The sequence below is a fragment of the Emys orbicularis genome, chromosome 19 (genome assembly GCF_028017835.1).
Source record: "Emys orbicularis isolate rEmyOrb1 chromosome 19, rEmyOrb1.hap1, whole genome shotgun sequence".
Taxonomy (NCBI): domain Eukaryota; kingdom Metazoa; phylum Chordata; order Testudines; family Emydidae; genus Emys; species Emys orbicularis.
The window spans coordinates 4641741-4662729 of record NC_088701.1 but is presented as its reverse complement, the minus strand read 5'-3'; the positions used below and the strand labels follow the sequence as shown (position 1 = coordinate 4662729).

Sequence of the window (20989 nt, the reverse complement as noted above, 5' to 3'; positions counted from 1 at the left end):
GTGAAGGGACAGAGCAGAGAAATTTCCCCCTCCCTTCGGTCTCCCTTTACCTTCCATGCAACGGCAGGCGTCTCCCTCACACAGCACCTTCAGCAAGCCGCTGTCTTGGGTTGGGTGGTAAAATTTTGTGCAGCGGTTTTCTGAGAGAGAGAAAAGGTTTGTTACTAGGTGTATAATGGTAACACCTAGAGTCAGCGTCCCCATTGTGCACAGACACACAGTGAGAAACAGACCCCTGTGATCAGGGCCCCCTGGTGCCGGATGCTGCACAAACAGTGAGAGACAGTCCCTGCCCCAAAGAGCTATGAGTTAAGGACGGGTTATTCTGTCTGGAAAAATCTGGCTTCGATTCCCTAGGAAATCTCTGTGTACTTTAGGATTTTATCTAGCTGCCTGTCACCATAGTATCTAGGCATCTTCCATGTAAAATCACTAGCAAAGTCCTTTGTGAACTTAATGGAGTCTCTGGCTCTTCTCCCTTTTTGGAGCTAAAACTCAGCTGGGGAAGGGGTTTGTGGTTTGATTTTATTTTCGAACTTTTATTTCTGTGGCCCATCCTGTACTGCCCCCTCCTGGCCTAGTGTGGCACTGCAAGCGCAGTCCACTTCAGTTTCCCTTTAGAACGCCACACACTGTAAAAATGTATATGTCCAAATTCCCCTGCCAGGGTTCTTCTTTACTAAATACAAATAACATTGAATTAAAGACTTTCCCCTTAGGGTCAGGGGGGTTGCACAGCCACCTGCCTTTATGGGGCCTGCGTTTCTCCCAGCACACCTCACCCTTAGGAGAGCTTCTCTCTCAGCACCGCCACCTAATGATGGGCTTTTATCATGCCCAGGTGCTCGTTAGTCAATTAACTACCCAGGTGGGCTCATTCCCCTTAAATTAGCTCCTCACAGGTCTGGATGCTCTGGTTTAAAGAGGCCAGCAAACTGGTGATCATTTCCTTTTGGGGGGGGAGGGGGGTAGAAGGGGTGGAGGTGTTATTCTTATGGTGGAAAGGCTTTTTCCAGAAGGGAAACTGAGGCACAGAGCAATTAAGTGACTTATCCAAGGTCACCCAGGGAGTCAGTGGCAAAGGAACCCAGGAGTCCTGACTCCCAGCCCCCACTGCTCTAACCAGAGCTGGGAACAGAACCCAGGTTTCCCCAAGTCCCAGCTGCAAGACTCTGAAGGCAGCTCAAGAGAAGAGCTACCGGTGTAGCTGAGCACCTCGTGAGCTTTACAGCTGTTTTTGGGACAGAGCTATTATCCCTATGTTATGAAGGGGGAAACTGAGTCACAGAGCGACAAGGTCAAAAGCAGAGCTGGGGAATCAAACCCAGATCTCCTGCCTCACAGGCTAGGGCCCCAGGCGCTGCACTGTCTTTCCTTCCTGAAGAGCTAGTGGGGTGATAAGGATCAAGCCCGTCCTGATTCGGTAAAGCGCTACACCAGGGCTCTGTCTGACTGTTCGCTGGGGCCAGCGTGTTGAGACGAGTGAGTGATGAATGCTCTAACCCAGGGAGTAGTACTCGTACACCGTCACGGCTGCCGGCTGGATCAGACCCACTTCGAAGTGCTGGTGAGCTTTAAACTTCAGACAATCTGTCTCTTTGCTGGACACCTAGGGAGGAAGAGAAAGGCCTTTAGGAGCTGGAATGGCCCAGTCATTGCAGGCAGGAGAGAGCACCAATAAGGGGGCAAAGGGCCCGATTCCCAGTTACTCCACTCTGCACTTGGCACAGGGGGCCTAAGGGGGTGGCCGGGGCTTTAAACGCCACCCCCCTTTGTGCTCCCCATCTCGTGTGACTGTGCAGGGTCCCAGTATAAATTAGAGCCGCTTCAGGGCTGCTCTGACTAGCAAATAGCCACAGCACAGCGTGTTCATTCATAGAATCATAGACTATCAGGGTTGGAAGGGACCTCCGGAGGTCATCTTCTGGCCAGGTGCCTGATCTGCCCCCTACACTGGGAACTGGGAGCACGGTGGATGCTGGATCCTTACGCAGTTTGGGGAGACCCCCCTCCCCAAATTAGAAGAAATTAGAGGGAACATTGCCCCCCACCCGCAATCAGGGGCTTCTGGGAGCCACCCAAATAGAAATATGGGTCACACTTTGTAATCGAAGCCTTGGTCTGAAGGGTTAATGCATGATGAATGGAGGCTGTCCCCATGTCAGCCAGGAGCAGGATGTGCTGCAGACGGCTATCAGCAGAAGATGTTCTAGGCTGTGTCTACACAGCAATTGGGAGGTGTCATCCCCAGCTTGGGTAGATGCACGCATGAGCTAGTGCCTGAAAACAGAAGCATCATAAGCATGGCCGCAGCCTCACGAGTGACAGCAGCTCAGGCTGGTTGCCCAACTAAAGTCTGGTCTGAGATCCGAGGGTGGCTAGGGTCTGAGATCCGAGGATGGCTAGCCGCTGCAGTCACACTGCTATCTTTAGCGCACTAGCTCGCGCGGAGCTAGCATGCATCGGTCTACCCGAGCTGGGAATCACACCTTCAGCTGCAGTGTAGACGTACCCAGAGATGGGTTAAGAAACCTACTGATCTGCTGGGCTCCATAACAATTGATTGGCCATTTATCAGTTGCTCTCAAGCATTTATTAATCCATTATCAGTCGGACCTTAATATTAAGTGTGACTGAAAGAGAGAGAGAGAGACAGAGAGAGAGAGAGAGAGAAAGGTGGGGAAAGAAAGAAAGAAAGAAAGAAAGAAAGAAAGAAAGAAGCGGGGGATGGCCAAGCCGTACCTTGTCTAGATAGAGGATGAGGGAGCCTCTCTCAGACAGGTCCGTGTCCAGTTCAAACTTGGAGATGTATTTGTCCACACGGTTCGTGAGCTGGGCATGGAAACCAAACGGATCAGCCAGTAGAATCCGCAAGCTGGATGGTGCCCACTTCAGCCCCCACCTCTGCCAAAGCTTTGGGGGTGCCCAGCTCTGCCCCTCCTGGCTTCGTACCCCCTTCCTCACCCCCTACTATCTGCTTCTTGCTCTCCACTCTGATCCCATGAACAAGGCTTGGCCGACTGACATCTCCAGGATCTGATTCCTCTTGTGACACCTGGTCAGGGCATCGACAGTGTGAGTTCTCCTGTGCTTCTCACCCTCTCTGGAAGTGGTTCAACCCTGCCTGGGAGGGACCCCGCATTAGGAACGAGAGGGTAGCACCATCTCCTTGGCCCGTCCGACACAGGGGCTGCCAACGAGGGGGCTGGTTCGTGCCAATGACACAGTGACATTCCTGTCCCGCTAGGAACCAGGCTGAGAACCCACCAAACAGCCACCAACTGAGAACAGCTACTGCTGCCCCAAGCTGGGTCGGAGTCTGTGACCGAGGGTGACCAAGAGGTGAAAGGCACCAAGCCCCTGTTTCCTGACCCAGCCAGCATCAGGAGGTTGTGATGCCCTTCCCAGATGGCTAAGTTTGTGTGTGTGATCCTGGCATGGAAGAGTTTAACCCCCCTGCCTGAACCACCACCACCACCACCACTCTTAGGTTGGTCCCAGGGGAGCAGTCGACTCCCCGCACGTTGAGGGGGTGGGGCTCACCTTATCCAAGTCGTCCATGTCTGGAGAGAAGCCTGTGGGCATGGAGACGTCCAGGATGGTCATGGTGGAGTCCACCCCTCCCAGGAACCTGGAGGACGCAGAGAGGTTTTGGCTAGGAAAACACCCGCCAGGCAATGAAGCGGATCCCTCTATGGAGGCCACTGGCACTGACCAGTGGACGCTGGCTGGACAAAGCCACTGGGGAGGCCGCTAGCCCAGCAGGCTGTCTCCACAGCCCTTCCTGGCTGCCGTGGGAGAGGGGAGGCATGGGTCCCGAGTAGCACAAATTTGGGCGTCGATGGCTGCTAGACAGACCTCCGTGGGGAGTGGCGGGGGGTGGGGAAAGCAGATCCTGGAGGCCACCCCCCAAAAAAATACCCCCCTGGGGGGCTGTGGAGGGTGTCGTACCCTTTAGGGGGCAATCTAGAGCTTGTACCCAAAATAGTGGGGTACAGTCAAGGAGATCGGCCGGCCTGGCAGTGGGCACTATAGCCAGGAAAAGAAAGCTGAATGGGGCTGGGGGAGAGGGTGGGCCTGGAAATCACGCTGGCTGCTGCAGGTTGCAGGCCCCAGGGCCCAGATCCTCCAAGGCATTTAGGTGCCTAACTCCCATTGGTTATCATTGCTACAGGGACACTAACCACTAGAGCAGGGGTCTCAAACTTCATTGCATCGCGACCCCCTTCGGACAAGAAAAGTGACTACACAACCCCAGGAGGGGGGACTGAAGCCTGAGTCTGCCCGAGCCCCACACCCAGCATGGGGGGCCAAAGCCTGAGCCCCACCGCCCAGAGCTTCAGCCCCAGACCCCAGCAAGTCTAATGCCAGCCCTGGCGACCCCATTAAAGCGGGGCCGCGACCTACCGCTTGAGAATCGCTGCACTAAACGGAGACGTGGACGCACGCCTCAAGCCAGGATCTGACACACTCTCCGCCTGTCATAACTATAAAGGGAAGGGTAACAGCTCTCCTGTGTACAGTACTATAAAATCCCTCCTGGCCAGAGACTCCAAAATCCTTTTACCTGTAAAGGGTTAAGAAGCTCAGGTAACCTGGCTGACACCTGACCCAAAGGACCAATAAGGGGACAAGATACTTTCAAATCTTGGGGGAGGAAAGGCTTTTGTTTGTGCTCTTTGTTTTGGTTGTTGTTCGCTCTTGGGACTGAGAGGGACCAGACATCAATCCAGGTTCTCCACATATTTCTAAACAAGTCTCTCATATTTCAAACTTGTAAGTAAACAGCCAGGCAAGGCGGGTTAGTTTTCCTTTGTTTTCTCAGCTTGTAAATGTTCCTTTTACTAGAGTGTTTATCTTTGTTTGCTGTACTTTGAACCTGAGAGTAGAGGAGGGTCCTTTGAGCTCTTTAAGTTTGATTACCCTGTAAAGTTATTTTCCATCCTGATTTTACAGAGATGATTTTTACCTTTTTCTTTAATTAAAAGCCTTCTTTTTAAGAACCTGATTGATTTTTCCTTGTTTTTAGATCCAAGGGGGTTGGATCTGTATTCACCAGGAGTTGGTGAAAGGAAGGAGGGGGGGATGGTTAATTTCTCCTTGTTTTAAGATCCAAGGGGGTTGGATCTGTATTCACCAGGAGTTGGTGGAAGGAAGGAGGGGGGGGATGGTTAATTTCTCCTTGTTTTAAGATCCAAGGGGTTTGGATCTGTATTCACCAGGGAATTGGTGAAGGTCTCTCGAGGCTACCCAGGGAAGGGAATTAGCTTTGGGATGGTGGCAGCGGACCAGATCTAAGCTGGTAGTTAAGCTTAGAAGTCTTCATGCAGGTCCCTACATATGTACCCTAAAGTTCAAAGTGGGGAAGCAGCCTTGACACCGCCATTCTAGGGTGGGGGGAGACGGCCGGGGGGCCCGGTGCAGCTCCCACCTGGTCTGACTCACCGCATGCAGATCTGGATGAACACAGAGTCCAGGGCTCCTTCTGGCTTCTTGGCTGCAAAGACCCATCAGCACAGCAGGGGGGGTCACATTCCTGTCTCATCAATGGTGTGTCCCCCCCGAGCATTTAAAAATGGTTCCGGAAAGGAAATGCACCAGGATCGTCCCAAATTTATTCCGAGGGGAGGACTCCCCGCTCCTCAGGGATTCCCCCACCCCACTTACAGACACAGTCACACAAGATGGGTACCAAACTATCCCAGCCTGTTCTACACTGGTCCTTATCCTGCTCCCATCACTGCAGTGTCTGGGCGCCTTCCAGTCGCTCATTTAAGCGACAGGATTCTCATCTGTCCTGTGTGGTTCCTTGTCTCTCTTTCAGTGCCTCTTTGTCCTTGTATCTCCTCTGGGAAGTGCTTGGGGCCAGACAGTTAAAGGTACGTCGATGTCTAACTCTCATTGATTTCAATAGGACCTAGGAGCCTAAATACCTTTAAATATCTGTCCCTTTGAGAGCCACTGATGAAAAGCACTAGATCAGAGACAGGGCTTCTCCTCTCTCTCCAAAGTATTTCTCCTGGCCCCATCGCCCTAGTATCTGAGCACCTCACAGTCTGTCCTCGTTGTGCGGGAGGGAAGTCCCATTTCCCCCCATTTCCAGATAGGGAAACTGAGGCACCGAGAGACTAAATGACCGGCCCAAGGTCTGACAGGAATCTGTGGCAGAGCAGAATTGAACCGCGGGTTCTTGACTGTTCGCCTTCCTCTGTATGCAGCTCTAACACATCCCCTCAGTTCCTCCCTTCTTGTAAACAGCCCTAATCTTTTCGATCTCTGATATCGGTTTCCAGGTAAGTGTCAATTGTGACGAGTTTGTTTGCCAAGTGTGGCTGCTTCCTTCACGTGAAGAAAAAGGATCTAGTGGTTACTGGCATGCAAATCAGGAGCCCTAGGGTCTAGTAGTCCCAGCTCTGGGAGAGGGGTGTGGTCTAAGGGTTAGAGCAGGGGGGCTAGAAATCAAAACTCCTAGGTTCTAGCCTTGCCTCTGGGAGGGGAATGGGGTTTAACGATCTAGGTGGGGAATGGGAGCCAGGGGTCTATACCCCACCGTGCTGCTGAGTGACCTGTGCCTTAGTTTCCCCATCTCTGAAGTGGCTAATGCTTCCCCCACCACACTGGGGCGTAGTTAGGTTCTGAGATCAAAGCCTGTAGAGGAAGCAATTTTTCTTTCAGTGGGGAAATTCATCCACACCCCAACCTGCTTCCCCAGCAGCCATGCATCATGAGCCAAGGGGACCATTTCTGGGAAAACCCCGTGCTCAAACGTTTCCTGTGCACCCCTGCTCCAAGCAAGCCCCAAGCAAGCAGCTGGAACCCGGTTCTGAAACAGCTTCAGTCCCAACAGCTTGTGATGCTGTCGGATTGAACTGATGAACGATAATGCCACTGTTATACAATTGCAACAAGTCTTGTCAAAGTGTGTCATGGAAAAGTGATGATTTGCTAAGTAGGATTGTCCTGCTTATATGCATGTATCAGCGGTGTACCTAAAGTTATGACTATTGCCCAGGGGCTTGTATTTTACACCTGTGCTGTATTCCCGGGTAACACCCATCAGATAAGATTTACATCAAGGCTAGACAGCTGTGGGGTGATGGCCCATTAAGGACACTTCACTCTAACAATGGGCCACAGGCAATGGCTGCCCCTGTGAATTATCAAATTTCCCAAGGAGGGGTGATATGCCTATGTGACCCGGACTCCATCTCAGGCCAGTAACTTTGCCCAAACAGAGACAGTACGTCCCCATGCACATGGCAGAGGATATAAAAGACCCCTGAGATGGCTTTATTTTGCCACTTTCCTGCCCTGATTCTCTGGCCTCTGGATTTACAATTAGAAGGAGCATTTTGAACTATGGACTGAGGACCTTCCAGTCTTTTGGAAGTTCCCAGAGAGACTTTACAAGCCAGCCGTCTATTCCAGCATTGCTACAGGACTTTGCAATTATTTGTATGTACACCTCTACCTCGCTATAACGCTGTCCTCGGGAGCCAAAAAATCTTAGTGTGTTATAGGTGAAACCGCGTTATATTGAACTTGCTTTGATCCACCAGAGTGCGCAGCTCCCCCCCCCCCCCCGCATTATATCCAAATTTGTGTTATATCGGGTCGCGTTATATCAGGGTAGAGGTGTATATGATCTATTAACCATTATTATCTCTTCTTCTTTTCTTTTCTTATTAAACCTTTAGTTTTAGTTACTACAGGATTGGCATCAAGATGATTATTGGGTAAAATCCAAGTTATAGATTGACCCGGCTAAGTGGCTGATTCTCTTGGGATGAGAAGGACCCTACAATTGGATTAAATTTGTTTTCAGTAACCACTCATCATAAAGTCTAGTGCCTGGGTGGTGAGCCAGAAGTTTTACTTGTCTTACTGGCTTGCTATAATCTCGTGACAGAATAACCACCGGTGGGGGGTGAGTCTGCTCTATTCTTCACCAGTTTGTCCTGAATTTGGCATTCTCAGCTGTGCCCCATTGAGGCCTGGTGACAGAGCTCTGTTCCTCAGCCAGCTCGGAAAAGGGGTAAGCTGCATGGAGGTTAACCCCTTTCTCACCGGGGTCTTGCGGCCTGGCACCCCTCAAACCAGCCCCCTCTCCCCCGATCAGGAATCCCAGCTCTTTACCATCAGGTGCCCTTTGCACAGAGACGCTAAAGTCAAACTTCTTGCAGGCTGCCGCCCCCTCCGTCAGGGGCGTGTAATAAACCGTCATCACCTGGGAAAGAAAGGGGCGATGAGCAGAGGGATATTGACCAGGCTGCTCCGGCCCAGGGGGTCTATGGGGAGGGGTCTCAGGGAAAGCCAGGCTGTCGCAGGATTCCCAGGGCAGATAGAAACGACCAGACCTGAGAGAAGCTTGGGATGGGGGAGAGAGGGATGGAACGAGGGACGCGGCCTCCCCAAATCATGTCATTGCCCGGCAGCCCTGCTCAGAACTATCCAGCAGGGGGCAGCGCTGAGATGGGGGGTTGCTGCCCCCTCAGAACCAGGAGGACCCCTGCCAGCTGGGGAAATGGGCTTTTGTCCAGGAGCCCCCTAGGCCAATGGGAGGGTTCTCAGCGGCCCACACGTACCGACAGGGTCCCTTTGCCGTGTCCCTTGGCCGAGATGGTGAAGCCATCGGTCAGCTTGGTCTGTGGGAGAGGGTAAGTTAGCGTCCACGTTGTCCGAGACACAAGTGGTTTGTTCCCGGGCAAGGCTGGGTTTCTCCACTTTCTGTAGGGGGAAGGCACTGCCCCCTGCCCATGGCACCCCCTCATCCTAGGGCCATCCCCCTCCCCGCCTCTTCACACATGGCCGATTTCCCACCCTCCCCATGGCCTCTCTCCAGGGTGACCATGCCATCCCCGCCCACGCAGGCGAGCCCCCTGCCATTCCACCGACCCCCCATGCCTGCGTCTGCTGCCATTCACCCTTGTGCCACCCTCACCCTTGCGGGGCACTCAGTCCAGTCCCCCCTCTCCACGCCCCTGGGACTTACTCGCTCCGTCCGGGCCACCATGGCATTGTCCCTGTTGATCCTCCAGAGCAGCGGCCTGCTCCGACCCGGCAGATTAATGGAAACATCCAGGGCCATGTCCTTGGTTTCCGACACATCCATCTGGTACTGGGCCAGAGCCTGGAAGACCATGATCGTGGCCTGTCGCGAGGAAGGGGCGCAGGGGTTAATACACAAGGACTCAGAGGAACGCCCAGCAAACCCGGCAGCAAGACCCCTGCAGCCGGGGCGGAGCGGGCAGATGGGGTGCAGGGAGGCTAGAAATTCAGTGGCAGCTCCAGGGAGGCCAGTGGAAACTGCAGCTTTGGGGAGATGGGCCCCGAGGAGGTGGATGGGGGTGCGGGCTCTACTCATCAGCTGGTGATTTACTCTAAAAGAGGCTCATCAATGAAAGAGAGAAAATCTTACGCCACAGCCACAAAGGGGAACTGTGCTACTCCGCGGAGCGGTGACTAAGAGCAGGGAGGGGAGTTTTCCTCTGTATACGGCATTGGTGAGACTGAAACGCTGTGCTGGGGGCGCTGGAATGGGGGGGGCAGGGGACCATGGCCCCATCACTTTTTACCGGGCAAGCGACAGCAGGGAGGGGGCAGAGAGGAGTGAGTGGGGGGCGGGGTCTTGGGGGGAGGAGGCGGCACAGGAGTGGGGCCTTAGGGGAAGAGGCAGTGCAGGGGTGGGGCCTTAGGGGAAGAGGCAGCGCAGGGGTGGGGCATCGGGGGAAGGGGCGGCACGGGGGGAGGCTGCGCCTAGTTCTGGTGTGTGCAACAAAGGATGTGGGAATATTGGAGCGGGTAGAAAAGAGCCACGAACATGATTCGAGGGGCTGGAGAAAATGCCTTTAGTGAGACACAGAAGGAGCTGAATCAGCTTCTCAAAGAGATCAAGAGGTGACTTGCTGACAGTGTTTAAAGCACCTTCATGGGGTGGGGGTGGGGGAACCCCGGGTTCTAAAGGGTGCTTTGATCTAGTGCAGGAACGCAGAACAAGAACAAACAATAAGGCCAGACAGGACCATTAGACCATCTAGTCTGACCTGCTGGATTTCACAGGCCAGGGAATGTCACCCAGTTATCCCGGCATTGAGCCCTAACACTCTGCTAGGCTACAGAAGTCCTTCCTGGAAGATGCTTTAGTCATTCTCTGCACTCTGCGACGTGCTCCGTAGACTGCCTGCTTTAGTCATTCTCGCCACTGAGCACAGCGGGCTGTCATCATTAGGGACCAGAGTGAACGCATACTTCTGATGAGCCACAGCAAAAAAGGAGCAAATAATACTCCACCACCAGCATTAGCTCCCGAGGGTTCGAACACCGCAGTGGGCTAGCCAGGGGCCAACTCCTTTCTCCCACAGCCAAGTCAGACTGTCTGCAGACTCAGGCAGGCAGCGCTGCCTGGGTGACCCTTGGCTGGCAGCTTCCATTAAAGGCTAGAAGCTGAGATTCGTGGCACGATTCTGTGACCATGGGGCAGAATCTGGGGCTTCATGGGATCTGCTGGGCCCTGCTTGCGTATTGTGGGGTGAGACCTGACGCAAGATGCAGGTGTTTCAGACACAGCCCAGCTCAATCTCACCAGACCAACCAACGTGTTCACTGAGCCGCTGGCAAGATTTTAACAAGAGGCTCCCACAGCAGCTGCCCCCTTAGTCTGTGATTAACGCAGGGCAGCCGGGCTGCGCTTCCCCCTTGGAACAAAGAACCATCTGTCTGCCATGCGGAACAAAGGGCTGATAGCAAACCGCCTTGGCAAGGGGCTGTGGGAGGGGCTTTCCTAGGAACTGGGAGGGGTACAGCTAGCGCTGGAGGCTGGCAAGGAATGGGGGTGTGAGTCGAAGGCTTTGGAAAGGGGATAATCCTGGGGCGGGGGCATAACCCCTCCTTGGGGAGGAGGCAAGGCTCTGGAGGGGGCAATATTGGGGGGCATATTCCCTTCGGGGGGCAAAGGCTCTGGAAGGGGGTAACATATCTCCTCATGGGGACTGGGGGTGGGGAGGAATACCAAAGGAGATGTATTCCCTCCTAGAGGCAGCGGTGGCAACGGGTCTGAGGGAGGTAATCCTGGGGGGGCAGGAGGAGGGGGTGTATCCTACTTCTGGGAGCTGGAAGGGGGGGGGGGAAGGCCCAACCCCCAGCAGCAGAGCAATGACCCACACCTCACATCAATCTGGCCATGGGGTTTCAGCAAGGAGCTCCCCAGAGGGGAGGTGAATGCTTTACAAAGGGGGGAAATCACTGTGCTTTTCAGAGGGGGAAACTGAGGCACGGAGAAGGAAAGGGGCGTGTCCGAGGTTGTGGAGTAACACAGTGGAAAAGCTGGGAAGGATCCCAGGCCCCCTGCTCTAACACTGGAGCCCATTCCCCTCCCAGAGCTGGGAAGGGAACCCAGGAATCCTGGCTCCAAGTCCTATGCCCTATCCGCAGGGCCAGGCCACCCCAGTACATAAGCCTCCCTAGGATGTGGCATAGTCTCCCCTGGGACAAATAGAAGCCCCATGCCAGGAGAGGTCCCCAGAGATGGGACGATGCCCTGGACCTAGGCAATATGCTGCAGCCAGCGGCTGGGCTAGTTCAGCAGAACCAGCTGCCGGACGGCTCCTCACCTGCCATTTCTCATGTCACACGTGGGCCGCCTCCGGCCTGGGTCGGGGCTCTGCAGTCGTGACATTTACCTGGGTCGAGCCGTAGCCTCCTCCGTAGTACCGCTGCTCCGTCAGCCACCGGACAATGGGCCCCGTTAGCTCCAACCTCTGCTGCTTCAGCAAGGCCAGCAGGGCGTAAGAGGTGGATTCGATGGAGTAGAGCCGGGACTGGGGGTCGGCCCAGTGTGTTCCCCCTGCGGAGCAGTGAGGGACCCGCCCCGTCACCTCCACAGCCGGCAGCTAGCGCGGAATAGCCCGGTGTGGCTGGGAGTGGGGAGGGGTATCGGGTGGGCCCGTTGTCCTGATTTTGGGGGCAGGGAGGCAGGATACCAGGTTGGATGGGCCCATTGGTGTGATCTGATGGTGTAGTTATGGGGGAGAGACACAAGGCAAGGTGGGGCTATTGGTCTGATCTGAGGTGCACAGGCACTGACTCCGTGGGTGCTCCAGGGCTGGAGCACCCCTGGAAAAAAAAGTGGGTGCTTAGCACCCACGAGCCACAGCTGTTCGGCGGCACCCCCGATCAGCTGATCGGAAGCGTTCCCGAACAGCTGATCGGGGATGCCGCCAAACAGCTGTTTGGTGGCTGGGAGGGAGCAGAGAGCAGCATGCAGCTGGCGGGCGGGCACCTTGGGGAGGGGGCGGAGCAGGGGCGGGAAGAGGCAGAGTGAGGGTGGGGCCTCAGGGGAAGGGGAGGGTGGGGGCAGGGCCTGGGGCAGAGCGGGGGTGAAGCACCCGGGGGAAAAGAAAAACTCAGCACCTATGCTGAGGTAGCAGGAGATACCAGGCCCATGGCTCTGACCCAATGCAGTGCTGGGGGAGATCTCAGCCCAGCTGGGCCCGTGGGTCTGATCCGCACAGCAAAGGAGAGGGGGGATACGAGGCTAGTCAGCCCAATGGCTTGCTCTGGCTCAGCATCTCTCCTGCTGCCCGGCTGAGACGCAGACGTGGATTCTGGAGCCAGAGACTCGCTCACCCGTGGAAAGCGCCATGAGCCTCTCTCCTGCTCCGGCGTGGCCCAGCAGCGCCAGCGCATAGGACGTGATGGCCACGGAGTAGGGTTTCTTCAGGTCTTTCACGCGCCTTGCCAAGTAATCTCCAGCCTTTGTGATGCTTCTGCCCAAGCTCTGGAAGGCACCGAGACCCCGGAGCCCACATTAGAGCCCAGAGGGGAGACAGCGTCAACTGGGGAAACTGAGGCACGAGGAGGGGAAGTCATATTTTCCAAGGTTAAATGATGAATCTGCAGCAGAACTAGGAATAGAACCCAGGGGTCCTGACTCCCAACCCCCCTGATCCAACTACTAGGCCCCACAAATCTTGACTCCCAGCCCCTTGTCCTGACTACTAGACCCCCACTCTCCTCCCAGATCATCCTGGGATAGAACCCAGGAGTCCTGTTGCCCTGTCTCTTCCCACCCCAGAGCTGGGAATAGACCCCAGGAGTCCTGACACCCAGTCCCCAGGTCGCTAGCCCCCAGTCCTACATTCTTGTCACTAGATGAAAAAATGCCACGTGCTAGACTCGGTGGCCTCGCGTGCTGCATGACTCACCTCCACATACTGCTGACAGGCGTCTCTGGCCTCCACCATAGCGATGACAACGAAGGCCGTCAGAGAAGCATCCGGCTCTGAACCTTGGTACCCTCCCTAGGGAGAGAGGAGCCAGAGGAAAGGTTGGGTTTCCGGAAGGCTCCGCATCCCATGCCCTGTGTGCCCCGTTCCCAGGCGCTGCCCGAACTCGGAACCCGGCTCCCGAGCTCCCAAGCTGCTGGAGCAAAGTGACACCAGCCCCAGATCCAGCCCCCCAGGGCGAGCAGCTCACCACCATCTCCCCGTGGATCACGGGGGCATCCTCCTGGAACGCCCCATCAGGCTTCTGCTTGTGCAGGATCAGCCACTTCACAGCTCCGCACAGCACCTCGGGGTCAATAGCGATCAGTTCGTAGGCCAGGGCAAAGACCTTCACCACGTAGGCCGTCAGCCTGCCAGGGAGGAAAGGCAGGGGTGAGCGGGGGAGGAGCAGCCAACCGCCCCGACCCCGTATTAATGTGGGTCACTCTTTAAACTAAGGGTACATTTGTAACGGGTTAATATGCCCCGGAGACGAGTCGCAGCCATATCGATTGCTATCAGCGGGGTATAAGAGCTGGAGACTCGAACAATCTCTTAACCAGTTCTTGCAACAGCTCTTAACCATTTGTTAATCTGAAGAGTGACCATAAGCTGTTTTATGGTTGAACCTAGAGGCCCCCAACTGAGATCACATCCTACCCCCCTCACTGTCATGCTGGGCACTGCCCGGGATCCCAACCAAGACTGGGCCCCCCAGCCACGTCATAATGGGCACACTGCACAGACGCCGACCGAGATGGGGGGCTTCATTGTTTCAGGCGGTGCCCAGACACCGACTGAGATCAGGGCCCGGTTGTGCCGGGCGCTGCGCAGACCCAGAGCCAGCGGCAGTCCCTGCTCCAAAGGGCTCACAATCAAACCAGACAAAAGGAACGACCTTTAACCCCATTTTACTGATGGGGAACCTGAGAGCCAGATCGACAAAGGGACTTGCCCACGGTCCCACACGGAGATGTCAGCGGAAGAGGCAGAATTGAACCCAGGTGTTCTGGGTCCCACTCCAGTCCCCCCCCGTAACAAGGCCAGCAACAGGAGACTTTAGCGGAGAGTCTCTGGAGTCAGATGTGTGTTAGGAGAACAACTCAGCCCCAGCTGCCCCCAGGTTTCTGCCCCCCACGCTTTACCAGGTGCTCGCTGGTCTGTTTGTGAAGGCCGCGTAGGAGTTATCTGCTTTCCGGTAAGCCAGCTGCTGGGTGTAACCTGAAATCAAGAGATCAGAGATGGGGCCTGAGCTGCAGAAGTTAAGATCTGGATTCCCAGTTTGAGGTGCTGAGCCCAGCTGTAACACGCTCTGCTCCTGCAGCTGGGAATGGAACCCAGGAGTCCTGACTCCCAACTCCACTATTCTAGAACCTATTCAGCTCCGCTCCCCTCCCACAGCTGGGAATGGAACCCAGGAGTCCTGAGGCCCACCCCCGCACTGCTCTAGCCCACTAGTCCCCATTTCGACTCCCAGTCCCCACTGATACCACTAGACCCCTTTGTAGCTCTTTCATCTCATGATCTCCCGGGGCTCCTTGCTAGCCAAGGAAAGTACAGATTGCCACAGCATCTCCACCCCCCAGGGATGAGGACCTAGCCACACGTACCCACATTCCCATCCCCTTTGGGTTAGACGCTGCATCTCAGTCTCCCTGACACTGAGCAATACTGCCACAAGGCGACGGCTGCTGGTGCAACGCATGTCGTAAGCAGCACAGGCCAGGATGAGTGTGTTACCTCGGTGCTTCCCAGACACTGCCGAGACTCCCCTCGTGAAGGGGTGATCCCAGCTGGAGTGCAGGGTCTTGCTCCCAGCTGGCTCCCAGCCTCCTGGTGGAGGGGGCAGATTGTGGGCATGGCCAGAGCATGCTGCACTATGGTTAGTCCCTGATTCCCATACCAGAGTAAATCAGAGCAGCCCCAAGGCTGCTGTTGCTCACTCCAGGGGCCAGGAAAGGCCCTGCCCAGTCCTAGAACAGGGAGAGCACCAAGGGGGTTTAAAGCCCTGCCCACTCCGTCCCTGCCCCACGCACGGGAACTGGGAATCAGGCCCCTGCTTCTAATCCACCAGGTTCCTCAAGGGACTGGGACCCGGCTCCCTTACAGACCCCAGGCTCCCAGCCCGCTCCGCTCTACTCAGACAATTCAGCCAAGGCGGCTCAGTGCCCGGGGGCAGGACAGAGCAGCAAGAGCCCCGGCGCTATTGCTCGGTGCCCGGCCCAACTCCTCCCCCCCACCCAGAGAGAGATTCACCCCGAGTGATGAACTTGACGGCCTCCGCCCTGCGATCCACCCCGAGCCTCTCCCATTGCCGGCTGCTGTCCAGGTAGTGGGTGGCGATGACAGCGGGGGTCATGCCGATCATGTTCTGTTCCCCGCAGCCCGCCGGGACCTGGATCAGGTGCTTCAAGTTGGCCCCGTCGATGGAGTTCTCCACCGTGTCGCCCACAATGTCCCCTGGGCAGGCCAGTGGGAGAGGGTGAGAGCTGGGCAGAGCCTGTCATACCGGGCCCTCCCCACCCCCTGCTACCCAGTCCTCACCCACCCAGGCCAACCTCTTCCCTCCTTTGTCCTGGTGGGCATCAAGCCCCACACCCACCCCTCAAAGCCAGCCCCCTTCTCAGCTGCTTCCCCCCCAATGCCCCCAGTCCCGCCCCCTCCTCCCATTACCCCCCAACACCAAGTCCAGGCCCCTCCCCACCTTGTTGGGCGCTGCACCCTCCAACCAGGGGTGCCAGAACAGGGGGCGCCATGGCCACATCACTTTTTACTGTCCGTAAGGGCGAGTGATGGGGAGGGGAAAGAGAGGAGCGAGCGGGCGGCGGGGTCTTGGGGGGAAAAGGGGGCGGGGCCTCGGGGGAAGGGGCAGTGTGAGAGGTGGGGGCATAGTTTGGATGCCAGTGGCCCCCCAACTTTTAGGAGCATTTTAGGGTTGCCAACTTTCTAATCTCACAAAACCAAACACCCTAGCCCCGCCCCTTCCCCTAGGCCCCGCCCCTTCCCCTAGGCCCCGCCCCTTCCCCGCCCCTACTCACTACATTCCCCCTCCCTCGGTGGCTCGCTCTCCCCCACCCTCACTCACTTTCACTGGGCTGGGGCAGGGAGTTGGGGTGCAGGATGGGCTCCAGCTAGGGGTGTGGGCTCTGGGGTGGGGCTGGGGATGAGGGGTTTGGGGTGCAGGAGGGGACTCCAGGCTGGGGGGTGGGGCCAAGGGATTCGGAATGTAGGAGGGGGCAGCAGGCTCCCTGTCTGTCCTGGCACCACACTGCGTGTTCCCCGGAAGCAGCCAGCCGGTCTGGTATCTAGACGGGGGGGCCAGGAGGCTCCGCGTGCTGCTCTCACCCGCAGGCACCGCCCCCCAGCTCCCATTGGCCGTGGTTCCCAGCCAATGGGAGTGTGGAGCCGTTGCTCAGGGTGGGCGCAGCGTGCAGAGCCCCATGGCCCCCCCGCCTAGGAGCTGGACCTGCTGGCTGTTTCCAGGGCACAGTGTGGTACCAGGACAGGTAGGGACTAGCCTGCCTTAGCCCCGCAACACCGCCAACCGGACTTTTAATGGCCCGGTCGGCAGTTCTGACCGGAGCCGCCAGGGACCCTTTTCAACCAGGTGTTCCAGTCCAAAACTGGATACCTGGTCACCCTAGAGCGTCTGCCGCTCCTGCCTCCTATCGCTCCTGGACTAATGAGACTGCCCGCCCTTGTAAAGCGCCTGGAGAGCTACTGATGAAAGCTAGGGAGTGTTCTCTCCCTAGCCACGCAGTGGGGGGATTCGAGGGCCGATCAGAAACAGCGTAAGTGCCCACAGCCGGGCAAAAAAGCCCTTGATCCTGGTGCTAACGGGTTAAAACGAGGTGGATGGGGACCTCTTGCTGCCATCTTCCCTAGCCCACTACCAGCTCTCTCCTGCACCCATCTCTGCCTACCCCCCTCCACCCCAGTCCTTACCCTTCACGCTGACGAAGGTCACTGGCTCGGTGTTGGGGACCACATTACTCATGTCCACGGGCCCGATTGTCTCCAGCTGCTCCCCAGAGGCTGCAAGAAACACACAGATCACAGAGGGAAGCACCCCCGGAACCTATCAGTGTTGGCGTGGTGAGCAATTGAGACCAGAGCGTCTAGAGCGTCTCTTCTGGCCGGTTACCCAGAGTCCTGCAGTGTCCAAAGAAGGCTCCCAATTTAGGGCATTTTAGGAACAGAGGTTTATCTTCCCGTGTGCAATTTTGGGGCCTCCCACATTGCCATGAAACATACAAGCTGCTTGGGGTGGGGACGGGGGGGGGGGGGGGGCGTTTGGTTATGGGGGGAACCTTCAGAAACATCTCACCTCCTTAAACTGCTCTCATTTCGTTTGTATTTTGCCCCTAACACCCCTCATGCTAGCTGGGCTAGATCCCCAGAGGCACACTTGAGCTAAAGGATTAGCTCCATTAGCTGGCTGCAGTGGTAGGTTGTTATCAGTTGAAGCTCAGCCTCTAAAGGCAGCCATATCCCACTCAGCACAGCACGGTGCCTTGTGACTCTGGGGGGTAGGTGGAACCAGCCCCATAAAGCCACCAGCTCCTCCTGACACGTTTGATAAGCAACCAAATCTCCGGGGAGGGGGGCGGCGGATTTCGAAGCAGAGCCTCAGGGGGCGACGCCCCAGCAGGTCCTACCTGAGCCGCGGGCAGTCGGCTCCAGCAGGACGCTCTTGATGTTCTTAAAGATTTTCATGCCCTCAGGCTGCAGGAGAGAAAAGCCAGACAGGAGCCAAATGGCTCATTGAGGGGTGGGGGGCACACTGGGCGAGGTCTCGGCCTAACCCACCCCCTGATCATCCTTATGCCAACCCCCAGCACTGGGAACATTTGAGCACCAGCCACTACAGACCAATCGCAGAGAACTGACCCTGCAGGCTGGTGGGCATCTCCCAGCCACCCTCCCACACTGGCATCAGCTAGTAGGACCCCCAAGTCGATCCCCTACTGAGCTCCAGCACCCCAGGGGCACAATACCCCCTCCTCCCCCTAGTACCAGGGACAATTCCAAGGGGCAAGCGCCCCCAGCTGAGCCAGCCACTTTGTTCATTACAGCGCAACTGCCCTTTGCACCATCCCCTACTGAGTTACCCCCACGTCTTCCCTGGAGGTCTCAGCTAACTTCTGAACAGGCCCATCCATGCTTAGCTTAAAAGCAGCAGAACTAGCCAGTCAGCTGATGCCTTGACCTGTAGCCAGCCGGCTCTGACACTTACCACCACCCTGAGCTTCTTCTTCACGCCGTCTGCGATGGGGAGCCCATGGATGGCCGCTCTCACCTCGATCTCCACCTCCCCCACCTCCAGGGGGATGATCACGTAGGAGACGGCTCGAGAGGCTCCGGCTTGGATCACCAGCTCCTGCTGGAACCGGCTGTCGCGCCTGCTGGAGCTGCAGATCTTCTCGTTGTACATCAGCTCCACCCGGATCTGCAAGCCACAAGCCAAGCAGCCTCGTTAACAGCCACACAGGGGGAAACCATCCTGTGGGTTCGGCTGGCACCGCTCCAGGAACCACCTAAGCCCTCAAAGTAAGGCTAAGTGCCGCCCTAGGCCTTGTGAGACCCAGAATCCAAAACCCCAGATCCAAATACCTGCACATTCTAGGGAAGTTCTGATCCAGATCCAAACTGCATGTCTGGCCCCGGTCTCCATTATGGGTCAGAATTAGAAGCCTGGATCCAAATACTCCACAAGCTATGGGAAAGTTCTGATCCAGATCCAAACTGCGTGTCTGGCTCCAGTCTCCACTGTGGATCAGAACCAGGACACTCCAGAAGTGGGGGTAGGTAGAGGAGAGTTCTGATCCACACTGCAAACTTGGTGGCTGGGGTCTCACCTCTAAGTGTCTTACCCTCCAGGCCCCCACTGTGTTCTTCACCCCAGTCTACCCCTCCACCCTCTGAAGCACCTGGCATTGGCCACTGCTGGAAGACGGGACACTGGGCTAGATGGACCTTTGGTCTGACCCCTGTGACCGTTCTTATGTTCACCTCAGTATGTCACTGGTAACCTCAGTCCAGGCAGTGATATTCTCCACAACAAATCTCGTTTTCATCCATAGCCGATTAACCATTCACCCTCCTCATGTAAAAACCTTGGCTCACTTCACAAGTGTATGTTAATTAACCCCCCCCTCCCGGAAGTGAGTAAATATAATTAGCCCCCTTTTATAGACAGAGAAACTGAGTCAGAGCCAGATGAAGCAAGCTGTTCACGATGAGAACCCAGCTGCCCTAATTCCCAGCACCAACCACTAGATCACGCTCCAGCCCACCTTTAGCAACAGAACCCACAAGTTCTGGGCTCCTCTTTGCTAATGGTTACACTGCTCTCACTTCTTCAAGATAGGAATAGATCCCAGGAGTCCTGACTCCCACCCTCCCCTGCTCTAACCACTAGACACCACTCCCCTCCCAAAGCTGGGACCAGAACCCAGGAGTAATAATTCCCACCCTCCCCTGTTCTAACCACTAGACACCACTCTCCTCCCAGAGCTGGGACCAGAACCCAGGAGTCCTAACTCCCAGCGCCCTGCTCTAACCACTGGACACCACTCCCCTCCCAAAGCTGGGACCAGAACCCAGGAATAATAATTCCCACCCTCCCCTGCTCTAACCACTAGACACCACTCCCGTTACCAACAGGCATCTTCCACCCATCCGCCAGGGCAGGGCTGATCTCTACTCGCCTGGAGAGCCCGGGGGGCGTAGTTGTACAGCACGGCCCGGATGGCCACCTGCTCGTTCCGCACCACGGAGTAGGGCAGCCGGAGATCAATGAAGAACTGCTTCATCACCGTTATTTCATAAGGGTCGGCCACGCAGATCCCTGCAATGGGAAGGGAGTCCAGTCAAAGCCCACCCCTCCTCGGCAGCGGGCACCTTCCACAGCCTCCTCTACATGTATCACCCGCAGCGAGGGTCCGGGAGCTCTGCGTATATGAGGATCACACCACCGAAGTGCAGCCACCTCTGGGGTGGAATAGGGCTGTCCTCCCCCACTGGGGGCGTGCTCAGCTCTGGGTGTGTATGATGTTGCCATCTAGTGGGTAGGCCCAAAGAGGAGATGCTACTGGTTCGAGCCCTGCAACCCGACCCAAACCCAGCTACAAGTGTCAGGTCCAGGTTGGGTTAGGTGGGAAAACATCCAGACCCTCCCAGGGTGGGCTCGGGTCGGCTCCCCCTCTCCTGTCCGTGGCGACACGAGCCAGCCACCACCCCCTCCCTGTGCTGCGGAGTGAGCGCCCTGAGGAGTCACAGAGCCGCTGGCTGCACAGGACACACACACACAGTGCAGCAGGGCGTGGCGGCCGGCAGGAGCAGCGCTCCGGGCTGCTGTCGCTCAGAGCTGCCGCCACACCAACCCCCTGGGCAGGAGGCAACGGTGCTGAGTCAGGCTCGGGTTGGAAAACCGCTCGACCCGCTCGGGCTTGGCTCCAGTTCGGGTCTGGGTTGGGCCTACAATTTAGGCCTGACCAGCCCGCAGCATCTCCTACCAAGAAAGGGAATTTCTGTTTGCTCCAGGGGCAGCATTCTGTCTTTGCAGTAGCAAGTTCTAGCCCCGGCTCCCCAAGCGTCTGGCCTCATAGCAAAGGGAATCAGGGTGTTATAAATCACAAGATGCTCCACAGGATTAACTCTGTTTCAGAGAGAGGGAAACTGAGGCACAGAACGAGGGAGTGATGACGTGCAGGAGTCGGACGGCA

The 20989-nt window shown here is 56.5% G+C and overlaps 1 protein-coding gene across 1 annotated transcript in view; it reads right to left on the bottom strand.

Moving 5' to 3' along the window:
- Positions 1-20989, bottom strand: part of LOC135891509 (A.superbus venom factor 1-like) — a 51848-nt gene that overhangs the window by 4733 nt on the left and 26126 nt on the right. The window contains exons 20-37 of the mRNA XM_065419053.1: positions 19973-20112; positions 18499-18711; positions 17921-17987; positions 17208-17297; positions 15519-15722; positions 14408-14483; positions 13474-13633; positions 13203-13298; positions 12625-12775; positions 11679-11842; positions 8993-9151; positions 8586-8645; positions 8137-8227; positions 5446-5497; positions 3544-3631; positions 2743-2832; positions 1504-1609; positions 51-140 (exon numbers count right to left, since the gene is read on the bottom strand). Of these exons, the coding sequence (XP_065275125.1) occupies positions 51-140; positions 1504-1609; positions 2743-2832; positions 3544-3631; positions 5446-5497; positions 8137-8227; positions 8586-8645; positions 8993-9151; positions 11679-11842; positions 12625-12775; positions 13203-13298; positions 13474-13633; positions 14408-14483; positions 15519-15722; positions 17208-17297; positions 17921-17987; positions 18499-18711; positions 19973-20112 (2097 nt within the window). The remainder of the gene's footprint in view (positions 1-50; positions 141-1503; positions 1610-2742; positions 2833-3543; positions 3632-5445; positions 5498-8136; positions 8228-8585; positions 8646-8992; positions 9152-11678; positions 11843-12624; positions 12776-13202; positions 13299-13473; positions 13634-14407; positions 14484-15518; positions 15723-17207; positions 17298-17920; positions 17988-18498; positions 18712-19972; positions 20113-20989) is intronic.